Source organism: Vitis riparia, chromosome 19 (assembly GCF_004353265.1).
Source record: "Vitis riparia cultivar Riparia Gloire de Montpellier isolate 1030 chromosome 19, EGFV_Vit.rip_1.0, whole genome shotgun sequence".
Taxonomy (NCBI): Eukaryota; Viridiplantae; Streptophyta; class Magnoliopsida; order Vitales; family Vitaceae; genus Vitis; species Vitis riparia.
The window spans coordinates 5170922-5198579 of record NC_048449.1 but is presented as its reverse complement, the minus strand read 5'-3'; the positions used below and the strand labels follow the sequence as shown (position 1 = coordinate 5198579).

Below are 27658 nucleotides of genomic sequence, written 5' to 3'. Positions count from 1 at the left end.
CCACTGAAGACCCGGTCTAGAATCGTTTGCCGAACGAGCTTTGAGGGAACTGGGTCGCCACACCTCCTCGTGACACCAAAGTGGCCGCTGTCCGATTCTGCTACGGCGGCGCCGACGGCGGTGGGGATAGATGCAGTCCCGACGGTGGGAGAGTGAACTGAGCTGATAGCAAGAGGAGAAGGACATACGCCGTGGGTCGAGTGAGTTTCTTGGCGGTGATGATCTTTCTCTGCTGGTGGTGATGGTGGTGGAGGTGCTGCTGCTCTTCTTTCATCTTCTTTCTTTTTGGGCCTTTTTTTCTGGAAATTCTTGATTCCAGATAGAGAGAGAGTGAGAGGCTTAGGGGTTAAGCTTTAGCATTGAAGATGGAGGGGGTAGTTGAGAGGTTAGCACCGAACATGGTATCTGAAAACGACTTCCAGAGATTTTTTTTTTCTCAGAATAAAGTCTTTATAATAGAAAATTTAATCAATAATCCACATCTGTGTGCTTTGGATACACTTCTGAATGTAGAAAATTACGAGGGTTTTGAACTCAAATTTTCTATCCAAGGAAAAATCTTGTTCAGACGGTTGAAGACTTCTTGTCAGCCTTCTTGTTTAGACGGTTGGATACACGGCGGGCCGGCACGGGCTGTTTCTTTAGGCCCAGCACGACCTGCTTCTTTTGGGCCGTTCCAGCCCATCATGCTACAGTTCGGGCCGTGCCGGCCCGGACTGGCCTTTTACCGAGCCGTGCCACAGGCCAAAATAGGTGGCCCGGCCCATAGACACCTCTAGTTGCATGTGCAATATAAAATTGATAAGCTTACCTCAATCCAGTTAATGATTCGGGAGTACCATAGCTATGATAATGAGATTGAAGTTACTTTAGGGGCTAAGAGAACCAACATTTTCCTCTCACGTATCATTTCTAGCTGTGAACAAGAAGGTGAATCTACATACATGATAGGTGGATTTGCAAAAAAATGCATAATCCAAGGCCAGAAATTTTCTTTTTATGGGTGATATTTTAGATTTTCTCGAATCTTAACCGGGGCCTCAGCCTAATGAGCCCGGTCTTTCTCTCAAGGGAATGTGTTGGGACCACATTCGTACCCTGACAAGCGAGGCCCAGTTTCAGCTGATTATGCAGTCTGATTAATCTTTGCCTGTTGGTTAGTATTATGGGAGCCATTCATAAGTATTAATTAAAATTTAATAATACAAGCTGTTTGTAGCATTTAAACTTTCCCTGTATGCGTCTTTATCTGTCATTTTTATCCTGGAGATCTTGACAAGGAAAGAGAATCGCTGAAACAGTCTTTCTGTTCTTGGTCTTTACTTCACCTTGTAATTCTTCTACAGAAGAGGTGAGATTGACCATAAGGAAAGTCCATAGGTGCCTTCAAGATATAAACTAATCCCTTGTCCATTTTAAGAGGTATAGAAAATCAAATTTAGACATTCAATCCATTGACAGATGGACCCACTGTTAATTTTTTTCCACCTAATAGTATGGTAACAAATATTCAATTCAAGGGACCACACTACCTAATAATATTGACTACACATTCAAAGAAAAGAATTGACCATTCATATTGATAGATTTCTAAAGCTATGGCCTACCAATAGGAAACTAGATTGATTGTGATGTTTGAAGGAAATGCCAAATCTTAGGGATGTGGAGGCAAAAAGAAAAGATAAGGAGACTTGGGAAGCACCTATGGATCTATGCTCTTACAACAGTTGTAGTTTTCTTTTCCTATGTATTCTCCCTCTTAAGAATCTCCATTGTAGTAGGCACCATAATTGTAAATCAACTCATTAGAGATGGTGAGACCATCACTATAGTTGGTGGGAGCTTTGAATTGGGTTTCTTCAATCTAGGTAGGTCTAAGAATCAATACTTGGGGATATTATACGAAGAAAGCGTCTAAGAAGCATGTGGTATGGGTTACCAATAGAGAAAGTCCACTAAAGCATTCAATAGGAGTTTTAAAGGTCACTCAATTGGGAATTCTTGTTGTTATTAGTTATGCTAATAGAATTCTTTGGAACTCTAATTCATCACATTCTACATAAGATCTAAATAGTCAACTTTTGGAATCTAGAAATCTTGTTATGAAAAATTGGCAATGAGAGGGACCTAAAAAATTTCTAATGGCAAAGTTCTGAATATCCATGTGATACTTTTCCACCAGGCATGAAATTTCAAAGAAACAGAGTAACAAGCCTGAATAGGTAATTGCCATCATGGAAGAGTGTTGATGACCCTTTCAAAGATAATTTTTGTTATAGGATTGATACTAGTGGATTTCCACCACTACTTGTGAAGATTTAGTTGTACAATTGAGTGTTTGACGATGGAATGGTATTCGATGTTCCTTTATGTATTAATTGGTTATTTGAGCATATATACTCATATAATTTGCATTGTACATGACTTAGATGTATTACGAGTTACATAAAGAATACAAGTCATGAGTTTTTTACAAGATAATAAGTTGTTTATATATAATCTATTAATAGATTTTGGCAATTCAGTAGAGACTATATTACACTACCTCCTAATTGAAAGGATAACATATCTTGATTGTCAGGTTTGATTTCTTATGGTGAGTATATTTGTGTGTATGATTATACATTAAACATGACCTACAGTGAATCATGACATAAGACTATTGAGTATCATGATTCACCAAGCTACTAAAGGACTCTTAACCTTGAGGGGATATTGAACATGTGCTAAAATTAATAGGAGACTTTGACTTATGATTAAGACCCCAATGTAGTTATATATCCATATGGATTGAATTATTGTTGATGGAGGTTGGTGACAATAGATATTTTTAATAAAGGTACCATGATATCTCATGGGATTGAAACAGTATCCCTTAAGTGATCAAAAGAACATGTGATTAGGAAAATTATGACCATAAAAATTCTTTTAATGGAATTTAACATATGCTAATTCAAGCTGGAGTATATCAATTGATCACATAATAGAAAGATCTATAACTCAAAGATTGGAGAGCCAACTTGATAGGTTTTGATAACACTACTTTGTTAGATTACAAACACTAGTTGACGGATAACCTGCATGCAATTGATAGTAAGTCATGGACTCGGACTTCATCTTGTTATAGTTTCATAAAATATTAGAGTGCAGTTGATTCTCTTTAGTACAAAATTGAATCAACTTCCGAATTGGATTTTGAGGGAGCTAGTATTTTCTTATGGGTCGTAGTGGTCTTCGCTCGAGCTCCTAATTTATGGAGACATTTTATTTAAAGGATTTGGAATTCTTGTTCATAAGTGTGCATAAGAACATTTTAGTAAAAGTGCAAGGTTTCACTATATCTTGTAAATTGACTTCTTAGATTGAGCTAATTAATTAATTGAAGTTTAATATGACTAATTAATTAATTAGGACTCAGGTGACGGCTAGATTAGGTGACCCAAACTCAATTTAAGTTCAAGTCACTTAAGCCCATAGGGATGCTTATAAATACCCTCTCAAATGTTAGGGCTTTAATTTTTTTTTTGTCATTCTGTTTTCCAAAGAACCACTAAAGAGAAACCTTAGTCTCCTTTAAGGAAGAAAATAAAAGCCTACACTTTTCTCATGCCTGGATTTATGCAAAGAGAGATCGGGTGAAATAACATTGGATAGACGATCTTTACAATAGTTTTGAGGACTTCATTGGTTTGGAATGGATTTGAGAACATCTAGATTGTAAGTGTAATTTCAACATTCTCTAGATTTAATCATATTAGTTTTTGACATCATGTTTTTCTATTTTGTTTGATCTAAAGAGCCTTAGGGATAAATGCATGCACTCTACATGATTTGGGGTTAAGGAATAGAACAATCCGGGGTTCCTAACAATCATCATTCCCATTAAACTTAGAATGAGTTCCCAAATTGTTGGCATTGAAGGTGATGTTGTGCAATGCCTTGGAATCAGTCAACCAATTGTAAGGATATGACTTGCTAATTTAAGTGGTATAATTAGCTTATGATGCCTTAAGTAAATACCCTCAAATTCAATAGTAGTGTTTGACATTGTGACTAGGTTTGTCATAATTGACACACCATATTAGATTGAGGCTTAAAGTAGTTCTTATTGCAGTTTTGATGTCTATGCCAACGATCAGAAGTTGGGTTCATGGTGCCTTTAGATTGACCAGCTTTGTTATATGATCCCTTGGATCAGGGATTGGTGGGTTGCCTTTATCTTTTAGAGTAATTAGTAGTGAAAGATGAGTTGCTTGAGTGAGCTTCTTTTCCTTTAAGGGAGCTTTCATGTTCAATCAATGCATCATGAAACTCTTCAAAGGTCATGAGAATCTACGATTTCAAACTATAGTGCAAACATCTTTGCACTCCTTCCTAAGATCACAAAGAACATGAAGTTGGAGATCATCATCATTAATATCAACATTGACAAGAGCCAATCCATCCATTGTGCACTATATGCATGTACTCGGTAACAATTTTGCCTCCTTTATTTGCAAAGGTAAGCTTGTCCTTAAGATCCACGATTTGGATTTTAGATCGATTGGCACACAAGGTTGCCAACTCAGTTCATGCTTAATTAGATATTGTGGCAGTGGAGATGAGAGATATAATGGCGCAAATAGGAAAGTGATGCAAAGATTGTTAGTTTCTTTGTTTAATAAAAATTGTCCAAAAATTGTTTTGTAAACAAAGTTGTCCCAAAAATTAATTTTTAATAAAATTGTCCAAAAAATGTTATTTTTTAAATGAATTCTTTTTCCTTAATTAAAATGAAATTAAAAGTATTTTTTTTTTTAGAAATAGAGGAGTTTTTTTTTCTTTTTAATTAAAATTTCTTTTGCAAATAAAGTTATGCTTTTTTTAAATAATTTGTATAAATCATTTTTTTGGAATGAAAATGAATCAAAATACTTTTATAAATAAAATTGTAAAAATTCATTATTTTCTAGTAAAAGCAAGTAAAAATAATTTTTGTGTCCAAATTGAGATTTTGTACTAAATTCTTTTGATACAATAAGTGTAAATAATTTTTTTGAAAATTGAATACAAATGAAATTGAGAAAATAAATTGATTCTTTTTTGTAAATAAATAAATTGAAATCATTAATTCAAAATCATTTTTTAATAAAATCCTTTGAAATATCTTGAAAACTATTTTTTTAATATCTTTTTTTAGTTTAATATATCATTTTGCATAATTCTCTTATTATTTATTTTGTATATTTTTGTAATTAAATTTCATCATTATTTTTGTGTATATTGATTTTCACTATGACTTGTACATATTCATTTACTTGATTATTTTTTTTTGTATTTATAATTAATTAATTAATTGTCACAATTCTCTTAATTTGTTTAGTAGAAACCGTATGTATATGAGCTTAGAGGGGTGCTACGGCTCACCACCGTACATTCCTAATAGGTAACTTGACTTACGAATCCGACTTTGATTTTTCATAGACCTATTTTTCCTTAAGGAGTCATATTTAGGGTTTTTCTTTCTTATTTTGTTTTCCCTTAAAAAAAATTAAAATAAGTGACGACTCCAAGTTTTTTTTCTAAAAATGATTTTTTCACAAATAAATAAAAAACAAGTTTCTCCATCGAGTGGGAACCCATCGAGCAAAATACAGGATCCACACAATTGGGATGAAAATTTTGTTTTTTTTTTTGGCGAAATTTCTTTGAAATTTTGGATTTCGGCAATCAGTGAAGCCAAATGGAGGTTGATATGTTGGAGAGGTTGTATATCGAAAAAATCGGTAAATTTTGAAAAATTGCTGAAATTTCGGTGATAGCTGATTAATTAGTGATTTATTTGGAAAATCGATTAAGACGACAATTTATCATCGATTTTTTGGTGATATTTCAAAGATTTTTTTGCCGATTTTCCCAAAAAAATTGATGCCCCCTGCTCTAGTCAAACCTCTCAAAAACGACGCCCGCTCCAATCGCTCGAATCAAAGCTCTCAAAAAAGAAAAAAAGAAGAAAAAAGAAGAGGGCGCCCTTGATCCAGTCAAAGCTCCCCAAAAACGACGTCTACCCCAAAAGCTTTGCTCAAAGCTTGATTTCAATATCCAAGGTGTACACAAGTCTATACACCCATATAAATTTGATCCAATGCTGGTAACAAGTTACGTGAGGATAGTTCCAATGTTGGAAAAAAAAATTAGAGAATCCAAATAACGGTAGCCGGCGGGCATCTTGTGGGCCGGTTAGTCAGTCCAAAAGTCTTCCTGGCACATCATGACAGGTCATGAAAGGTACACCCTGTATGGTTTTTTATTTTCAATCCTACCAGTTGCTGTGAGTTCTAACTGATCACCTGTCCTGCAAACTTTGGCAAGGAAAGAGGGTTTCTACAACAGTTCATTCTATTCTTGGTCTTCTTTACTTCAACTTGTAATTCTTTTAGCTTATATTTGGTTCGAAAAATTTGAGGAAAAAAAGATTCAAAATTTATAAATTATTTTTATATGCTCCTTAATTCATTCACTTACTTTTCTCTATTATATAAAAATGAAATAATTTTAAGGTGCATAAAATTTTAATTGATTTTAATTATATTTAATTTACTTTTATACTTTTCATAATGAAATCACATATGAAAAAATTATTTTTTTTAATTTTCTTAGTACTTTTTAGAACCTAATATAGCTTTAAAGAAAAGGTGAGATCGGTCATTCATCGCTGTAATATGGGATATTTGATTTAAAGGGATAAACTAATACCCAGTCCATATTAAGAGGTATAGACAAAACAAATTTGGATGTTGGAGAAGATGATGGCCATTGGATAATTAGTCCAACGATGGATGTTACTGATAGGTATGAATGTGGAGGTGATGTTCTTCTCTAGGGAAAATATACGGAGATTTGGAAAGCATCTGAAATCTTAGACATTTTTTATTATCTAGGAACAACAATGGATGCTCTTACAACAGCTATATTCATCTTCTTCTATGTATTCTCCCTCTTAAGAATCTCTGCTGCAGTAGACACCATAACTGTAAATCAACCCATTAGAGATGGTGAGACCATCACTTCAGCGGGTGGGACCTTTGAATTGGGTTTCTTCAGTCCAGGTAATTCCAAGAATCGATACTTGGGGATATGGTACAAGAAAGTGGCTCCTCGGGCGGTGGTATGGGTTGCCAATAGAGAAAGTCCACTAACTGATTCATCAGGTGTTTTAAAGGTCACTCAACAGGGAATTCTTGTTGTGGTCAACGGTACTAATGGAATTCTTTGGAATTCTAATTCATCACGTTCTGCACTGGATCCAAACGCTCAGCTTTTGGAATCTGGAAATCTTGTTATGAGAAATGGCAATGATAGTGACCCAGAAAACTTCCTATGGCAGAGTTCTGATTATCTATGCGATACTCTTCTACCAGGCATGAAGTTTGGATGGAACAGAGTAACAGGCCTGGATCGGTACCTGTCATCGTGGAAGAGTGCTGATGACCCTTCTAAAGGTAATTTTACTTATGGGATTGATCTAAGTGGATTTCCACAACTATTATTGAGGAATGGTTTAGCTGTAGAGTTTCGTGCTGGACCATGGAATGGAGTTGGATTTAGTGGACTACCTCATGTAATAGAAAACTCAGTTACTAAATTTCATCTTGTTTCTAATGAAAAGGAGATATATTTTTCTTATTCTCTTGTTGACAGCTCTGTTATAATGAGGCTTGTGTTAACTACTGATGGTTATTCACGAAGGTCTACATGGACTGATAAAAAAAATGAATGGACTCTTAACAGAAATGCACAGAGGGATCACTGTGACAATTATGCATTATGTGGAGGATATGGAATCTGTAAGACTGCCCAATCTCAAATATGTGACTGTATGAAAGGATTTAGGCCAAAGTTCCAAATCAATTGGGACATGGCAGACTGGTCAAATGGATGCGTTCGAAGCACTCCACTGGATTGTCAGACGGATGGATTTGTAAAGTTATCTGGTGTGAAACTGCCAGACACGCGGAACTCCTCGTTTAATGAAAGCATGAACCTTAAGGAATGTGCTTCCCTCTGCTTGAGGAACTGCTCTTGCACTGCTTATGCAAATTCAGATATCAGAGGAGGAGGAAGCGGATGCTTGCTCTGGTTTGGTGAATTGATTGACATCAGAGACTTTACTCAAAATGGGCAAGAGTTTTATGCAAGGATGGCTGCAGCAGACTTAGGTATGAACTTTTCTTTTTCTTACCTGAGAAACATAAATCTAATACAAATTCCATCGTATATTTATTCAAAGGTTTTTAATCAGTTGCACACCTTGCATACATGCCTCTAAGTTTCATCCCTTGATTTTGCAACTTAAAAGCTTGACCTCTGTCTCAGTTATTGCTGATGTGAAAAATCTGAGACCAACCACCAAGCACATTATTTCCTGGAATAGCTTATTTTCTGAAGACTAGAGTGTAAAAGCAGAGGTCCACTCAAAAGTTTGAAATTTTTTCTTTTAGATTTCAATTATAGTGAGCTAGATGCTAGAACACATGAACACAACAACTGACTTGTGCCTTAAAATCCTATGGCAACTGCAGTTCCTTGAACTCCTGCTTTCATGGTCGTAAACTTCAAATATATTTAGGATCAAAAGTTGCTACTCATAGGAATTTATAGTTTTTCTATTTTATTGCCTGGCTTTCTTGCTTAATTTCTTTCCATCTGTGTCAAGATGCTTTTTCAAGCACAAATAGCAGCTCCAAGAAGAAGCAAAAGCAGGTCATTGTCATCTCTATATCAATTACCGGAATAGTTCTTTTAAGTCTAGTCCTGACCTTGTATATGCTGAAGAAGAGGAAGAAGCAGCTAAAGAGAAAAAGTAAGTAACAAATCATAGTGCTTGTATCTCTATAAAGTACTTCCACACGTTTGATTATGTATTAATCAAAAAAGGAGCAAGGGATTGACCTGGCTTGGTTTGATAAATGATGAAATGATGTAGGCTTTGAAATGGGTTAAGTTCAAGTTTTTTGTCTATATGATTCATGCATCCTTTTAATTCTTCATTCCTTTTTCCATTTTGTAGGATACATGGAACACAATTTAGGAGATGAAGGCCATGAGCATCTAGAGTTACCATTATTTGACTTGGATATATTATTGAATGCCACTAATAACTTTTTTAGAGATAATAAGCTTGGAGAGGGTGGTTTTGGACCTGTGTATAAGGTAAGGGTATACTCTACTTTTTTAGCAGAAGACAACTTACAATTTAATAACACACAACAGAGATACAACTAAGCATCTTGAGAAGTAGTTAATGTTCCCAATCCTCATAGAATCTAAATGAAGCAACAAGTATCAAGGCCGCTATATGTTGTAATGTCTTGTGGCCAGTATATGTGTCAATATTTTTGAGTCACTAGTTTGTTTAGGACTCCTCATTTTAAATATTGAGAAGTTTCACCTAATTTGTAAAGCTTTCAAAATAAAAAGAATGATATTTTCAGGGAATATTGCAAAAAGGACAAGAAATAGTAGTGAAGATGCTGTCAAAAACTTCTAGACAAGGATTAAAAGAGTTCAAAAATGAAGTTGAATCCATTGCAAAACTTCAACATCGAAATCTTGTAAAGCTTCTTGGATGTTGCATTCAAGGCCGAGAAAGGATGCTGATCTATGAATACATGCCCAACAAAAGCTTGGACCGTTTCATTTTTGGTTTGTCTCTATAAAACCACTATATAGTTTGTTTGTTTAGTCGAGTGACTTCTCTTTTCTTTCTCATCTCCTATCCATGCTTGGGAAATTCTTTATTTACAATGCATTTAACTGATCGCAAAGAAAATTCTTGGGAACAAGATAAAGCATAGATGCATTTATCTAGAAAATCTTTTGTATTTCCATTTTCTCTAACATTTTGACTCTTATTTGAAAAGCTAGGGGTTTGGAACCCTACCATTAAGATCCATTATGATCCATTTCTGTCTCCTTGATAGTGTTCTTTAATCATTGAGAATGAGTTTCAGGTATACTCACTTTTTATTTTTATGTGTCATTGCTATGAACAACTCTCATGGAATTTGTAATAATTTGTTTCTTGAAATATTTCCCATTTGTTTTCAATAATCCATATAGTACAATGAGTTAACTTGAATGATAAAAAAATGGGTAGATCAGATGCGAAGTGGAGTACTAGATTGGCCTAGGTGCTTCCTCATTATCAATGGGATTGCTCGAGGCTTGCTTTACCTTCATCAAGATTCTAGACTCAGGATAATCCATAGAGATCTCAAAGCAGAAAACATTTTACTAGATAATGAAATGACACCCAAAATTTCAGACTTTGGAATAACAAGAATTTTTGGAGGAAATGAAACTGAAGCAAACACAACGAGAGTGGTTGGAACATTGTAAGTATATTTAGTGATATGTATAAAGTCTTTATCTCCATTGCTTGTAAATTTAACCCTTTTTTTTTCAACGGTTTCTTGCAGAGGTTATATGTCTCCAGAGTATGCAAGTGAAGGACTGTATTCCACAAAATCCGATGTTTTTAGCTTTGGTGTTTTGGTTCTAGAGATTATAAGTGGGAAGAGAAATAAAGGATTTAACAACCCAGACCACGACCTTAATCTTCTTGGGCATGTAAGTATTAGGTAATATTTCCTTATTTCAATATTTAAAAATAGTGCTGATCCTCCTTTAAACTGTCTAGGCATGGGCACTCTTTATAGAAGATAGGTCTTCAGAATTTATTGATGCATCAATGGGGAATTCCTGCAATCTATCTGAAGTGCTACGCTCAATCAATTTGGGTCTATTATGTGTGCAACGTTTCCCAGAGGATCGACCAAACATGCATTATGTGGTTTTGATGTTGAGTAGTGAGGGTGCATTACCTCAGCCCAAAGAGCCTTGTTTCTTCACTAATAAGAATATGATGGAAGCAAATTCTTCGTCTAGTAATCAACCCACCATCATGGTGTTGGAAGCTCGATAGAAGATGCTTCATGTTGTTGTTTTGTTGTCTTTGGACCTGTGACCATATAAGCTAAACTTTCGACTACTTTTGGCAACTTTTCACAATCACACTACTTAGCTCCTAACAAAAGACTCATCTAAGATGTTATGAGGTGATAAATCTTTGTCGTTGCTTTTTGTCTGGATGATGATAGTTATTCATGGTATAAGTTCCATAATAGAAGTTGTCCATATAAGAAAGCTGTTCTTTTCAAAAGTACTAATTACTTGCACCATGTTGGGGAAACCTTGACTCTGTTTTTGGTGTTTTGTTGATATTTCATTTCTTCTAAAAAGGGTTTTGGTTTCTCTCTGGAATCATTTAATGAGATTGCCATTTTAACATGTCCGAAAAAGTAAAAAAACTAAAAAGAAAAATATTACCTTTTAACCTTTTAGCATCAAGAACAAGAGGTTATGTATATAAACAATTCACAGAAATCATAGTGAAACCGAAAACAAATAACTAATGTGCTTAATTATTTTGTGGGACTGACATGTGAGATTTACATAGATTCTTGCTGCAAATTGGGATTGATTTTGTTATTTATATGAAGGGAATACATGCCACTTAATGCTATAATATATATTCAGGGAAAATGATTGATCAATCATGGCCAACCAACTAAAATTGTCTTGTTGTTTGTAAGTTAACAGTAAATAAGCACTTTATAGCTAGTGAGGTAAGCATTGGAGCTGTTGGCAGCTTTATACTGGGGTTTGTCAGCCTAGATGATTCTACAAATTCAGACTTTGGGATATGATACAGGAAAGTGTCTATGGAGACTGGTATAATTCCCACTCAGCAATTCATCGGGAATTTTAAAGGTCATGGACCAGGAAAAATTCTCCATTCCCAGTGTTGCTAATAGCATCGTATTATAATCCATTCATGCAGAAAGTCCAAATGCTCAGCTTTTGGAATTTGAAAATATTGTCATGAAAATTGGAGATGACAGTTATCCAGACAACTTCCCATGGCAGAGTTACGATCATCCACGCAATACTCTGCTGCAAGGCATTATATTTGGAAGAAACACAGTCACAGGTCTGGATGGGTTCCTATCATCATAGAATTGCACAGATGACCCTTCTATAAGGGATTTCACATATTGGCTTGATCTGAATGGCTTTCCACAACTAATTCTGAGGAATCGCTCAGCTATGATATTGTGCTCTTAACAATGGAATGGTGTTTTTAGTGAGTTGTATCCACTCATGAGCTTGCTAATAGCTCAGTTGTCACAAGGCCTTTCAAAATGTGAGTGAATGGAAGGACTACTCCACCTAATCATCAGATAAGTGACAGGTTGTAAAGTAATCCGGTATGAAGCTCCCAGACAGGCAGAACTCCTGGTTTAATCAAAGTATGAACCTCAAGGGTGTTGGGTGGGGCTCAAACATCTGCACTTATACTCCTTATGCTGATTCAGATATAAACAAGTGGATGTTTGACCTGGTCTACTGATTTGATTTGGTAGATATAGCTGAAAATGGGCAAGAGCTTTATATAAGGATGGCTGCATCAGAATTAGGTGCCTTAATAAGAAAAGTAAATTTGACATAAAACTTCAAGGAGGGAAACAGTTTCTCTTATATAAAGCACCTATTATCTGAAGTGTAGCACTGGTCCACATAAAACTTCCAACATTTTGTTGCTTTATCTTTCGATTACAGTTAATATGTTGTATAATGCATGGAAGAACATGCCTCTTGAATCTGGGCATGTTTAGCACAGGAGATAAGATGTTGAGAGTGCAAAACAGGGCAGAACATAGGAGATAACATCACGGCATGAGAGAAATACAACTCACCTCTGTTTCTTCTTTCTCTTTTTTCCTTTATATATTTACTTTGTAATACTTAATAGAAATAAAATACTTTAAAAACAAACAACCTAATATTTAACACTATTAAACATTAAGGTTCTATTTAAAATTAAGTAAAAGAACAAATACCACCTTAATTTATTTACAATGTAAGATATTTCTAGTCAAGTAATTGTGATATATCATAATGCCCCTACGGTGTTGTGATACAACTTCTCATTGTTCAACTTAGGTCCAGTAGAACTGGATAGCTGTAGGCCCATAATTGCTAATGATGCTTTAAGTAAATACCCTCAAATTCAATAGTAGTGTTTGACATTGTGACTAGGTTTGTCATAATTGACACACCATATTAGATTGAGGCTTGAAGTAGTTCTTATTGCAGTTTTGATGTCTATGCCCACGATCAGAAGTTGGGTTCATGGTGCCTTTAGATTCACCAACTTTGTTGTATAATCCCTTGGATCAGGGATTGGTGGGCTGCCTTTATCTTTTAGAGTAATTGGTAGTGAAAGATGAGTTGCTTGAGTGAGCTTCTTTTCCTTTAAGGGAGCTTTCATATTCAATCAATGCATCATGAAACTCTTCAAAGGCCATGAGAATCTACGATTTCAAACTATAGTGCAAACATCTTTGCACTCCTTCCTAAGATCACGAAGAACATGAAGTTGGAGATCATCATCATTAATATAAACATTGACAAGAGCAAATCCATCCATTGTGCACTATATGCATGTACTTGGTAACAATTTTGCCTCCTTTATTTGCAAAGGTAAGCTTGTCCTTATGATTCACGATTCGGATTTTAGATCGATTGACACACAAGGTTGTCAACTCGGTCCATGCTTAATTAGATATTGTGGCAACAAAGATGAGAGATATAATGGCGCACATAGGAAAGTAATGCAAAGATTGCCAGTGGATAATGAAACATTCCCTCAAGATACCCTAGCAGATCACATCATATTAGTAATGAGTGAAATTGCACAAAAATGGATAATTATTGGGAGAAAGTTTCAACAACAATTATACAGTGGCATTGATAGAGATTAACTTGTTGGGATTGGCAGTTCCAACATTTTCCACAACAACAGAAGAGGTGCTTACAACCGTGGTTTTTAATGAGGCTATTTGAAGGACACACATGAAAAAAATGGATTGCTCATGAGAGCCCACTGCTTTGGTACCATAAAAGTGATGAAAATTCAAGAGAATAAAATGCTATGTTTTTACATTGATGTCTTCCAAATATTTGAATGGAGTTTCGCTTGCAAGAAAAGAGAGTATGAGGGAAGTAGCTATCAAATGTAATGGATGAAGGAAGAAACCAATTTGTAGACCCCAAAATTTGTCTCAATTTTATTTCTACATTAATTTTGAGCTCAATTTTGTCATTAGATTTTAAATCCCGATTACATGTGTTTTTTTTTTTACTCACTCACCATTTAATTCATAGTTTTTATTATTTTGTATATTGTTTTATTTATTATTATTATTATTATTATTATTATTATTATTATTATTATTATTATTATTATTATTATATTATATTATATTTTTATTTTATTTTTTTCTTTCTTTTCTTTCTTTTCTCTCTTCCTACCTTCCCCCAACTACCCCGTCCATTCTCTCTCTCTCCTCCTATACCCCTCATCTCACGACCATACCCTTATTTCCTCTATTTTTATTTTATTTTTATTATTTTTTCTCCATTTATTCTTTTTCTTCTTCTTCCCCATTCTTCTGGATTCTTTGCTCTCTCTCAACCCTCACGTGGCCGGCTCCCCCATTTTCCCCATTCTTCTTCATCTTTTTTTTTTTTCCCAACACCAACTCCCACACTGTGGGCCGGCTTCCCATTTTTTTTTCCACCATTTCCTCTCCATTCTTGCTCTTCTTCCTCCACTTCTCTTCTTTCCACGACTGTCATTCCCAGTCGGCAACCCATCTCTTCTCCCTATTTTTTTCTTTTTCTTCTCTCACACAGGTGGGTACCCATTTTTTCTTGCATTTTTTTTCTTCTCCCTGTGGCTCTCCACCCCAACACCCATTCCTGCCGACACCTTTTCTGGCATCCTTCCATCCCCATTTTCTTCCTCACATTCTATTTTTTATTTTTATTTTTATTTTTATTTTTATTTTATTTTGTTTCCCAAAAACCCATCAACCCTCACTGTTGTCAGTAGGGTCATCGGCTAGTCGCCACTGGCGACCTCCTCCCATTTTTTCTTATTTCCTCACTTTCCCATCACACTCATTTTCCATTATTATTATTATTATTATTATTATTATTATTATTAGTATTAGTATTATTATTACTATTTTTTTCTTTATTTTTCTTGATTTGATTTTAATAATAATTGTTGTTGAAATTGGGTTTGTGCATTTATGTTTATTTGTAGGCTTTATGTTTGAGCTTTGTTAATTAATATGGAATTTATGTTAATTTGTTGTTGGTAAATTAATATGAAAATTGAGATTATTTATTGTTGGTGAATTAATTTGGAATTTGTTAATTTGGGTTAGATTAGTTGATATTTTTTATATGGTTGTGCTCATTTGAATTATTTAATTTGGATATGATATAATATTGTAGTATATTTTGGATGTGAGTTTACATATTAAATTAGGTTGATTTTGGTTGTGGATTTAGGTTTGTATATAAAATTAGGTTTGAATGATGAGATATTAATGAAATTTATTTTAATTTATCATGTTTTGGGTTTGATTAATTGAACTTATATTTTAGTTATTAATTCAAAAATTTTGGATTAGGGCCTATGAGTTGGGTTATATTTGTTGATTTAGATTCATTTTTAATTGGTGAAATTTATTGGACTAATTTGAAGTTTAAATTTGGGTTTGAATAATTATTTTGGACTCGACATATTTTTGGATATTTACATTTGTGTTATTTTTATTTTTGCATGAACCTATTTTGTAATTCTATTGGCTAAGTACAAATTTTTGACACGTGGAGTATGAAATTTTATGGAAGAAAGTGAGATTGAAAAAGCTATAAAAAGACATTGAGCTTGTTGTAGGCTTATTTGGGTACATATTTGTGGACCCCGCATTTCGGCTCATGCGTTTCCCACTCGATGGCGAGCTCGATTTTTATTTTTGAAAAATTGATTCATTTATTTGGTTGAAAAAAAATTGACTTGGAGTCGCCACCTATTTTTGTTTTATTTTTAAAGGGTAAACAAAATAAGAAATAAAACCTTAAGTGTGACTCCTTATTTTGGAAAAGGTGATCTGCGAAAAACCGGATCGGGTTCGGGGGTCAGGTTACTTATCAGGAAGGTATAGTAAAAACCGTAGCACCCTCCTAAGTCCCTAAAAACGAGTCTCTACTAATAAAATGGAGTAATCATGACAATTAATTAATCGAGCATGAATACTGAAGGAATATCACTCAAAACAAAATAATTGAATGAATAGGATAGGCAAATAATGTACCTGAGTGATGAACTGGTTTACTTCAACGAAAACAAATGTTAGTAATTAAACACAAAATAATCGTGTGTGTATCATAGAATAGTGTAAATCAATCACATATAGCAATCAAATCAATCAATCCTCCAATCGATCATGAAATCATGCGTGTAGGGCCCCCACCAAAGCCCAATCCATCTTGCATAAATTAATCTCACAAATTCCATTAATTTGGAATTATGAAAATTACATTCATGCTTATGTAAAGTCGAGAGGAATAGAAGATTATTTGAAACCCGAATGGAATTAAAACAGTTGGAGAGAAAACTAGATTTTCTTGAAATTTATTTGAAAATTGGAGTATTGGGAATTGAATTTAAGAATTGGAATTTTGGAAATTAAATTTGAAAGAAATTGAAAATCTTAAAATTATTTGAGAAGTAAAAATTGTGAAAGTTAAATTTAAGAATTTAAGTTTTAGAAATTAAATTTGAAATAAATTTGAATTTTGAAAATTATGAGAATTTGAATTTTGAAAATTAAATTTAAGAATTGGAGTTTTGAAAATTAAATTTGAAATAAATTGGAATTTTAAAAGTTATTTGAGAGTTTGGAATTTTTTTAAAAAAAATTAAATTTAAGAAATGGAGTTTTAAAAATTAATTTTTGAAAGAAATTGGAGTTTTGGAAATTGAATTTAAGAATGAGAATTTTGGAAGTTATTTAAAGGTTGAATTTTTTAAAAGTAAGTAAATAAATAAATGAATAAAATAATGATTAAATAAATTAAAGTGAAAATTGGAATTTCAGAAATTGGAATTTAAATTTAGAAAACGGAATTTTGGAAAAGGATTTGGAGATTGGAATATATAAAGAGAAAGTGGATTTTGAAAGGTTACTTCATGATGGAATTTTTATAAAAAGTCACATTTGTATCATGAAAAAGAAAAACAACATGCTAAGAAGCCTATAGTGAAGCCCAATCATAGGAGGCCCAAACAAACATTACCAACAAGCCTAAACTAGAAGAAAAGGGCTTAAGGCCCACAAGAACAAACTTAAGCCCAAACATAGGAGGCTCAAACAAACATTACCAACAAGCCTAAACTAGAAGAAAAGGGCTTAAGGCCCACAAGAACAAACTTAAGCCCAAGCATAGGAGGCCCAAACAAACATTATCAACAAGCCTAAATTAAAAGAAAATGACTTAAAACCCACAAAAACAAACTTAAGCCTACAAGTCAGTGCCTTGGGAGCCCAACAACAAAACCCACTGCCTAAAATATCCACCCAAAGATCAAAAGATGGTTTTACTCTTTTTTTTAAAAAAAATTTCCGGGTTGAGGATCGGTGGTGGCAGGTTGGCGGTGAAGATGGTAGAACAAAGCTCCAATAATAAGAACCAAAATAAACTCATATCATCCTCACCCTATATATCCATCAATGAGCTTAGAAAAGGAGTTAAAAAAAAACAAGCATAGAATGGAGAAAAGAAATTACCCGGAGATGGAAAACAAAGAGAGAGGACGAGAGATTGAAGAAAAGGTCTATTTGGTGCCCGGTTTCCTCTCTTGTACCCATATTTTTTCTTAAAAAAAAAACCTCCCAGCTGCTGCCCGTTTTTCCCCTCCGTCTCTTTTCCTTCCCCCCCCCCCCCCCCCCCACCCCCCACAAAAAAAAAAACTTGCCCCTCTCTTGATTTTCCCTCTCTAGATTTTTTCATTTTCCCCGCTGCTGCCCGTCCTTTCCCATCATTTCCAACTCACCCACTCCCTTTAAAAAATATGTATTTTCCTCATTCCAAAAAAGAAAACCCACTTCCCCTATCTTTCATGCATGCTGCCCAAAAATCCTCCAAATACCTATGCTGCCCCAAAAATCTCCAAATGCATATAGACCAAAACAAGGGTCTATAATACTTTATTTTTCACTTTTATTTGATTTTATTTTTATTAGTTCTTGTAAATATTCGTTTGTATATATTCAATAAATATATTATAATAAAATAATAATTTTAAAATATTCTTCTTAATAAAAGAATTTTTTATTTATTTATAAAAATTTAGAAAAATATATTTAGAAAAATCCAAAAGAATTGTTTTTAATAGAATTTGAAAATTTGTTTTTAATAGAATTGTCCAAAAGTTTCTTTGTTTAATAAAAATTGTCCAAAAATTGTTTTGTAAATAAAGTTTTTCCAAAAATTAATTTTTAATAAAATTGTCCAAAAAATATTTTTTTAAATGAATTCTTTTTCTTTTTTTAGAAATAGAGGATTTATTTATTTTTCTTTTTAATTAAAATTTCTTTTGCAAATAAAGTTATGTCTTTTTAAATAATTTGTAGAAATCACTTTTTTTTTTAAATGAAAATAAATGAAAATACTTATGTAAATAAAATTCTATAAATTCATTATTTTCTAGTAAAAGCAAGTTAAAATAATTTTTGTACCCAAATTGAAGTTTTGTAATAAATTCTTTTGATACAATAAGTGTAAATAACTTTTTTGAAAATTGAATACAAATAAAATTGAAAAAATAAATTGATTCTTTTTTGTAAATAAATAAATTGAAATTATTAATTCAAAATCATTTTTAATAAAATCCTTTGAAATTTTTTGAAAACTATTTTTTTTAATATCTTTTGTTAGTTTAATAAATCATTTTGCATAATTCTCTCATTATTTATTTTGTGTATTTTTGTACTTAGATTTCATCATTATTTTTAGGTATATTGATTTTCACTATAACTTGTATATACTTATTTTCTTGATTATTGTTTTTGGTATTCATAATTAATTAATTAATTGCTACAATTCCCTTAATTTGTTTAGAGACCGTATATATATGGGCTTAGAAGGGTGTTACGGTTCATCACCGTACATTCCCAATAGGTAACTTGACCCACAAACCCGACTTTGGTTTTTTATAGGCCTATTTTTCCTTCAGGAGTCATATTTAGAGTTTTTTTTTTGTTATTTTGTTTTCCCTTAAAAAAAAAATTAAAATAAGTGACGATTCCAAAGTTTTTTTTGTTTAAAAATCATTTTTTCACAAATAAATAAAAAACAAGTTTTGCCATCGAGTAGGAACACATCGAGCAAAATGCGGGGTCCATACAATTGGGATGAAAATTTTGTTTTTTTTGGCGAAATTTCTCTGTAATTTTGGATTTCGACGAGCAGTGAAGCCAAATGGAGGTTAATATGTTGGAGAGGCGGTATATCAAAAAAAAAAATGTGTAAATTTTGACGAAAAATCGCTGAAATTTCGGTGATAGCCGATTAGCGATTTATTTGGAAAATCGATTAAGACGACACTTTATAATTGATATTTTGGAGATTTTTTTACCCATTTTCCCAAAAAAATTGATTCCCCCTGCTCTAGTCAAACCTCTCAAAAACTGCGCCTGCTCCAATCGCTCCCGTCAAAGCTCTCCAAACAAAAAAACAAAAAAAAGGGCGCTCCTAATCTAGTCAAAGCTTCCCAAAAACAATGCCTGCTCCAATCAAGCTAAAAAAAAAATGCTTGCCTTTGATTTTTATAGTCAAGGAAAGTTTACTCCTTGGTAATTATATTTCACCTATGATTAAATGAAAATTATTTTATTTAATTGATTACAAAAAATATAAAAATTATTATCATAATTTTTTTTTATAGTGTTTTCAATATTATTAATAGATTATTAAATATTAAAAAATTATACACATATCATAATTTATTTTATATCATTTAATATAATTAAATTAAATGGATCTTAATTTTAATATTAAATATATTTTAAAATTAGATATATTATAATCAAATAATACAATATTGTTATAAAATAATATTTGATATAATTTAATAATAAATATACACTTATAAAATACATATTTTTTATTCATACATATAATATTATTATCAAATATAATAAATCATATCATATGCATAACAAATTTTTTAACAAAATAACTTTAAAATGTCTATTGTACTTCTAATTATATTTTTTATGAAGTTTTTATTATATTTTTATGAATTTTAATCAATTTTAGGTCTATCGATATTTTTTTTTTAAATATCCGTTGATATATCTCCGATATATTCATAAAATTAAAGTACTGATATATCAGTAATTACATATATTTTACACCTCATTGCTCATGTTCCTAAGCAAACTCTAGGAATAATACAATAATAGGGACTTGAATTTTAACACTCTAATTAAGAGGAGGGTGATGGAGAGAATCAAACTGCCTTTCTTACCCTTTTCGATTTTTATACCTGGAGCATAGCCAACTTCCTTGCAGGTCCGACATATGGTGATGACTTTGCTCAAAGCTTGATTTCAATATCTAAGGTGTACACAAGTCAATACATCCATATAAATTTGATCCAATGCTGGTAACAAGTTACGTGAGGATAGTTCCAATGTTGGAAAAAAAATTAGAGAATCCAAATAACGGTAGCCAGCGGGCATCTTTTGGGTCAGTTAGTCAATCCAAAAGTCTTCCTACTCATCATGACAAGTCATGAAAATATCATACCTTAGATATTTTCAGTCCAATATCTAAGGTGTACACTAGTCTATACACCCATATAAATTTGATCCAATGCTGGTAACAAGTTACGTGAGGATGGTTCCAATGTTGGGAAAAAAAAATAAAATTAGAGAGTCCAAAGAACGGTAGCCAGCGGGCATCTCGTGGGCCAGGTAGTCAGTCCAAAAGTCTTCCTGGCACGTCATGACAGGTCATGAAGGGTACACCCTGTATGACTTTTTATTTTCAATCCTACCAGTTGCTGTGAGTTCTAACTGATCACCTGTCCTGTAAACTTTGGAAAGGAAAGAGGGTTGCTACAACAGTTGATTCTATTCTTGGTCTTCTTTACTTCTACTTGCAATTCTTTTAGCTTATATTTGGTTCCGGAAAATTTGAGGAAAAAAAGATTCAAAATTTATAAATTATTTTTATATACTCTTTTAAATTCATTCACTTACTTTTCTCCATTATATAAAAATGAAATAATTTTAAGATGCATAAATTTTTAATTAATTTTAATTATATTTGATTTATTTTTATACTTTTCATAGTGAAATCGAAAAAATCATTTTTTAAAATATTTTTTATTTATTTTCTTAGTACTTTTTAGAACCAAATATAGCTTTAAAGAAAAGGTCAGATTTGGTCATTCAATGCTGTAATATGGGATCTTTGATTTAAAGGGATAAACTAATACCCCGTCCATTTTAAGAGGTATAGACAAAACAAATTTGGATGTTGGAGAAGATGATGGCCATTGGATAATTAGTCCAACGATGGATGTTACTGATAGGTATGAATGTGGAGGTGATGTTCTTCTCTAGGTCATACATGTCAAACACAATGTCAAACTTAGGTGGGAAGGGAAAATATACGGAGATTTGGAAAGCATCTAAAATCTTAGGCTTTTTATTTTTATTTTTTATCTGGGAACAACAATGGATGCTCTTACAACAGCTGTATTCATCTTCTTCTATGTATTCTCCCTCTTAAGAATCTCTGCTGCAGTAGACACCATAACTGTAAATCAACCCATTAGAGATGGTGAGACCATCACTTCAACGGGTGGGACCTTTGAATTGGGTTTCTTCAGTCCAGGTAATTCCAAGAATCGATACTTGGGGATATGGTACAAGAAAGTGGCTCCTCGGACGGTGGTATGGGTTGCCAATAGAGAAAGTCCACTAACTGATTCATCAGGAGTTTTAAAGGTCACTCAGCAGGGAATTCTTGTTGTGGTCAACGGTACTAATGGAATTCTTTGGAATTCTAATTCATCGCGTTCTGCACTGGATCCAAACGCTCAGCTTTTGGAATCTGGAAATCTTGTTATGAGAAATGGCAATGATAGTGACCCAGAAAACTTCCTATGGCAGAGTTCTGATTATCCAGGCGATACTCTTCTACCAGGCATGAAGTTTGGATGGAACAGAGTAACAGGCCTGGATCGGTACCTGTCATCATGGACGAGTGCTGATGACCCTTCTAAAGGTAATTTTACTTATGGGATTGATCTAAGTGGATTTCCACAACTATTATTGAGGAATGGTTTAGCTGTAGAGTTTCGTGCTGGACCATGGAATGGAGTTGGATTTAGCGGACTACCTCAAGTAATAGAAAACTCAGTTACTAAATTTCATTTTGTTTCTAATGACAAGGAGATATATTTTTCTTATTCTCTTGTTGACAGCTCTGTTATGATGAGGCTTGTGTTAACTCCTGATGGTTATTCACGAAGGTCTACATGGACTGATAAAAAAAATGAATGGACTCTTTACACAACTGCACAGAGGGATCACTGTGACAATTATGCATTATGTGGAGGATATGGAATCTGTAAGACTGCCCAATCTCAAACATGTGACTGTATGAAAGGATTTAGGCCAAAGTTCCAAATCAATTGGGACATGGCAGACTGGTCAAATGGATGCGTTCGAAGCACTCCACTGGATTGTCAGACGGATGGATTTGTAAAGTTATCTGGTGTGAAACTGCCAGACACGCGGAACTCCTCGTTTAATGAAAGCATGAACCTTAAGGAATGTGCTTCCCTCTGCTTGAGGAACTGCTCTTGCACTGCTTATGGAAATTCAGATATCAGAGGAGGAGGAAGCGGATGCTTGCTCTGGTTTGGTGAATTGATTGACATCAGAGACTTTACTCAAAATGGGCAAGAGTTTTATGCAAGGATGGCTGCAGCAGACTTAGGTATGAACTTTTCTTTTTCTTACCTGAGAAACATAAATCTGATACAAATTCCATCGTATATTTATTCAAAGGTTTTTAATCAGTTGCACACCTTGCATACATGCCTCTAGTTTCATCCCTTGATTTTGCGACTTAAAGCTTGACCTCTGTCTCAGTTATTGCTGATGTGAAAAATCTGAGACCAACTACCAAGCACATTATTTCCTGGAATAGCATGCTTATTTTATGAAGACTAGAGTGTAAAAGCAGAGGTCCACTCAAAAGTTTGAAATTTTTTCTTTTAGATTTCAATTATAGTGAGCTAGATGCTAGAACACATGAACACAACAACTGACTTGTGCCTTAAAATCCTATGGCAACTGCAGTTCCTTGAACTCCTGCTTTCATGGTCGTAAACTTCAAATATATTTAGGATCAGCAGTTGCTACTCATAGGAATTTATAGTTTTTCTATTTATTGCCTGGCTTTCTTGCTTAATTTCTTTCCATCTGTGTCAAGATGCTTTTTCAAGCACAAATAGCAGCTCCAAGAAGAAGCAAAAGCAGGTCATTGTCATCTCTATATCAATTACTGGAATAGTTCTTTTAAGTCTAGTCCTGACCTTGTATATGTTGAAGAAGAGGAAGAAGCAGCTAAAGAGAAAAAGTAAGTAACAAATCATAGTGCTTGTATCTCTATAAAGTACTTCCACACGTTTGATTATGTATTAATAAAAAAAGGAGCAAGGGATTGACCTGGCTTGGTTTGATAAATGATGAAATGATGTAGGCTTTGAAATGGGTTAAGTTCAAGTTTTTTGTCTATATGATTCATGCATCCTTTTAATTCTTCATTCCTTTTTCCATTTTGTAGGATACATGGAACACAATTTAGGAGATGAAGGCCATGAGCATCTAGAGTTACCATTATTTGACTTGGATATATTATTGAATGCCACTAATAACTTTTCTAGAGATAATAAGCTTGGAGAGGGTGGTTTTGGACCTGTGTATAAGGTAAGGGTATACTCTACTTTTTTAGCAAAAGACAACTTACAATTTAATAACACACAATAGAGATACAACTAAGCATCTTGAGAAGTAGTTAATGTTCCCAATCCTCATAGAATCTAAATGAAGCAACAAGTATCAAGGCCGCTATATGTTGTAATGTCTTGTAGCCAGTATATGTGTCAATATTTTTGAGTCACTAGTTTGTTTAGGACTCCTCATTTTAAATATTGAGAAGTTTCACCTAATTTGTAAAGCTTTCAAAATAAAAAGAATGATATTTTCAGGGAATATTGCAAGAAGGACAAGAAATAGCAGTGAAGATGCTGTCAAAAACTTCTAGACAAGGATTAAAAGAGTTCAAAAATGAAGTTGAATCCATTGCAAAACTTCAACATCGAAATCTTGTAAAGCTTCTTGGATGTTGCATTCAAGGCCGAGAAAGGATGCTGATCTATGAATACATGCCCAACAAAAGCTTGGACCGTTTCATTTTTGGTTTGTCTCTATAAAACCACTATATAGTTTGTTTGTCTAGTCGAGTGACTTCTCTTTTCTTTCTCATCTCCTATCCATGCTTGGGAAATTCTTTATTTACAATGCATTTAACCGATCGCAAAGAAAATTCTTGGGAACAAGATAAAGCATAGATGCATTTATCTAGAAAATCTTTTGTATTTCCATTTTCTCTAACATTTTGACTCTTATTTGAAAAGCTAGGGGTTTGGAACCCTACCATTAAGATCCATTATGATCCATTTCTGTCTCCTTGATAGTGTTCTTTAATCATTGAGAATGAGTTTCAAGTATACTCACTTTTTATTTTTATGTGTCATTGCTATGAACAACTCTCATGGAATTTGTAATAATTTGTTTATTGAAATATTTCCCATTTATTTTCAATAATCCATGTAGTACAATGAGTTAACTTGAATGATAAAAAAAAATGGGCAGATCAGATGCGAAGTGGAGTACTAGATTGGCCTAGGCGCTTCCTCATTATCAATGGGATTGCTCGAGGCTTGCTTTACCTTCATCAAGATTCTAGACTCAGGATAATCCATAGAGATCTCAAAGCAGAAAACATTTTACTAGATAATGAAATGACACCCAAAATTTCAGACTTTGGAATAGCAAGAATTTTTGGAGGAAATGAAACTGAAGCAAACACAACAAGAGTGGTTGGAACATTGTAAGTATATTTAGTGATATGTATAAAGTCTTTATCTCCATTGCTTGTAAATTTAACCCTTTTTTTTTCAATGGTTTCTTGTAGAGGTTATATGTCTCCAGAGTATGCAAGTGAAGGATTGTATTCCACAAAATCCGATGTTTTTAGCTTTGGTGTTTTGGTTCTAGAGATTATAAGTGGGAAGAGAAATAGAGGATTTAACAACCCAGACCACGACCTTAATCTTCTTGGGCATGTAAGTATTAGGTAATATTTCCTTATTTCAATATTTAAAAATAGTGCTGATCCTCCTTTAAACTGTCTAGGCATGGGCACTCTTTATAGAAGATAGGTCTTCAGAATTTATTGATGCATCAATGGGGAATACCTGCAATCTATCTGAAGTGCTACGCTCAATCAATTTGGGTTTATTATGTGTGCAACGTTTCCCAGAGGATCGACCAAACATGCATTATGTGGTTTTGATGTTGAGTAGTGAGGGTGCATTACCTCAGCCTAAAGAGCCTTGTTTCTTCACTGATAAGAATATGATGGAAGCAAATTCTTCGTCTAGTAATCAACCCACCATCACGGTGTTGGAAGCTCGATAGAAGATGCTTCGTGTTGTTGTTTTGTTGTCTTTGGACCTGTGACCATATAAGCTAAACTTTCGACTACTTTTGGCAACTTTTCACAATCACACTACTTAGCTCCTAACAAAAGACTCATCTAAGATGTTATGAGGTGATAAATCTTTGTTGTTGCTTTTTGTCTGGATGATGATAGTTATTCATGGTATAAGTTCCATAATAGAAGTTGTCCATATAAGAAAGTTGTTCTTTTAAAAAGTACTAATTACTTGCACCATGTTGGGGAAACCTTGACTCTGTTTTTGGTGTTTTGTTGATATTTCATTTCTTCTAAAAAGGGTTTTGGTTTCTATCTGGAATCATTTAATGAGATTGCCATTTTAACATGTCCGAAAAAGTAAAAAAACTTAAAAGAAAAATATGACCTTTTAACCTTTTAGCATCAAGAACAAGAGTGTATATAAACAATTCACAGAGATCATAGTGAAACCGAAAACAAATAACTAATGTGCTTAATTATTTTATGGGGCTGACATGTGAGATTTACATAGATTCTTGCTGCAAATTGGGATTGATTTTGTTATTTATATGAAGGGAATATATGCCACTTAATGCTAGAATATATATTCAGGGAAAATGATTGATCGATCATGGCCAACCAACTAAAATTGTCTTGTTCTATGTAAGTCAACAGTAAATAAGCACTTTATAGATAGTGAAGTAAGCATTGGAGCTGTTGGCAGCTTTATACTGGGGTTTATCAGCCTAGATGATTCTACAAATTCAGACTTTGGGATATGATACAGGAAAGTGTCTATGGAGACTGGTATAATTCCCACTCAGCAATTCATCGGGAATTTTAAAGGTCATGGACCAGGAAAATTCCCCATTCCCAGTGTTGCTAATAGCATCGTATTATAATCCATTCATGCAGAAAGTCCAAATGCTCAGCTTTTGGAATTTGAAAATATTGTCATGAAAATTGGAGATGACAGTTATCCAGACAACTTCCCATGGCAGAGTTACGATTATCCACGCAATACTCTGCTGCAAGGCATTATATTTGGAAGAAACACAGTCACAGGTCTGGATGGGTTCCTATCATCATAGAATTGCACAGATGACCCTTCTATAGGGGATTTCACATATTGGCTTGATCTGAATGGCTTTCCACAACTAATTCTGAGGAATCGCTCAGCTATGATATTGTGCTCTTAACAATGGAATGGTGTTTTTAGTGAGTTGTATCCACTCATGAGCTTGCTAATAGCTCAGTTGTCACAAGGCCTTTCAAAATGTGAGTGAATGGAAGGACTGCTCCACCTAATCATCAGATAAGTGACAGGCTGTAAAGTAATCCGGTATGGAACTCCCATACAGGCAGAACTCCTGGTTTAATCAAGTATGAACCTCAAGGGTGTTGGGTGGGGCTCAAACATCTGCACTTATACTCCTTATGCTGATTCAGATATAAACAAGTGGATGTTTGACCTGGTCTACTGATTTGATTTGGTAGATATAGCTGAAAATGGGCAAGAGCTTTATATAAGGATGGCTGCATCAGAATTAGGTGCCTTGCATAAGAAAAGTAAATTTGACATAAAACTTCAAGGAGGGAAACAGTTTCTCTTATATAAAGCACCTATTATCTGAAGTGTAGCACTGGTCCACATAAAACTTCAACATTTTGTTGCTTTATCTTTCGATTACAGTTAAATACATTGTATAAGGCATGCAAGAACATGCCTGTTGAATCTGGGCATGTTAGGAAGTTTAGCACAGGAGATAAGATGTTGAGAGTGCAAAACAGGGCAGAACATAGGAGATAACATCACGGCATGAGAGAAATACAACTCACCTCTGTTTCTTCTTTCTCTCTTTTCCTTTATATAGACAAGTTTACAAATTGGTTGGAGACTCCAACT

General features: G+C 33.7%; 2 protein-coding genes across 4 annotated transcripts in view; both read left to right on the top strand.

The window, feature by feature from the left end:
• LOC117908780 (G-type lectin S-receptor-like serine/threonine-protein kinase At4g27290) overlaps positions 1–27658 on the top strand; it is a 42397-nt gene that overhangs the window by 6731 nt on the left and 8008 nt on the right. The gene's annotated exons all lie outside the window — the stretch shown is intronic.
• On the top strand, positions 6648–26021 carry LOC117908696. The gene is made up of 14 exons (XM_034822375.1): positions 6648–8198; positions 8696–8842; positions 9050–9192; positions 9474–9684; positions 10139–10376; positions 10461–10611; positions 10682–10957; positions 21672–22983; positions 23482–23628; positions 23836–23978; positions 24260–24470; positions 24927–25164; positions 25249–25399; positions 25470–26021. The coding sequence occupies exons 1-14, from the start codon at positions 6929–6931 to the stop codon at positions 25752–25754; spliced, it is 4923 nt and encodes a 1640-aa protein (XP_034678266.1). The 5' UTR covers positions 6648–6928; the 3' UTR covers positions 25755–26021.

Excerpts from the sequence above, each read along its gene's own strand:
- LOC117908696 (XM_034822375.1), top strand. The coding sequence starts at position 6,929 with ATGGATGCTCTTACAACAGCTATATTCATCTTCTTCTATGTATTCTCC. Across the intron at positions 10,612-10,681 it reads ACCTTAATCTTCTTGGGCAT|GCATGGGCACTCTTTATAGA; the intron begins GTAAGTATTAGG and ends TAAACTGTCTAG. Across the intron at positions 22,984-23,481 it reads GATGGCTGCAGCAGACTTAG|ATGCTTTTTCAAGCACAAAT; the intron begins GTATGAACTTTT and ends ATCTGTGTCAAG.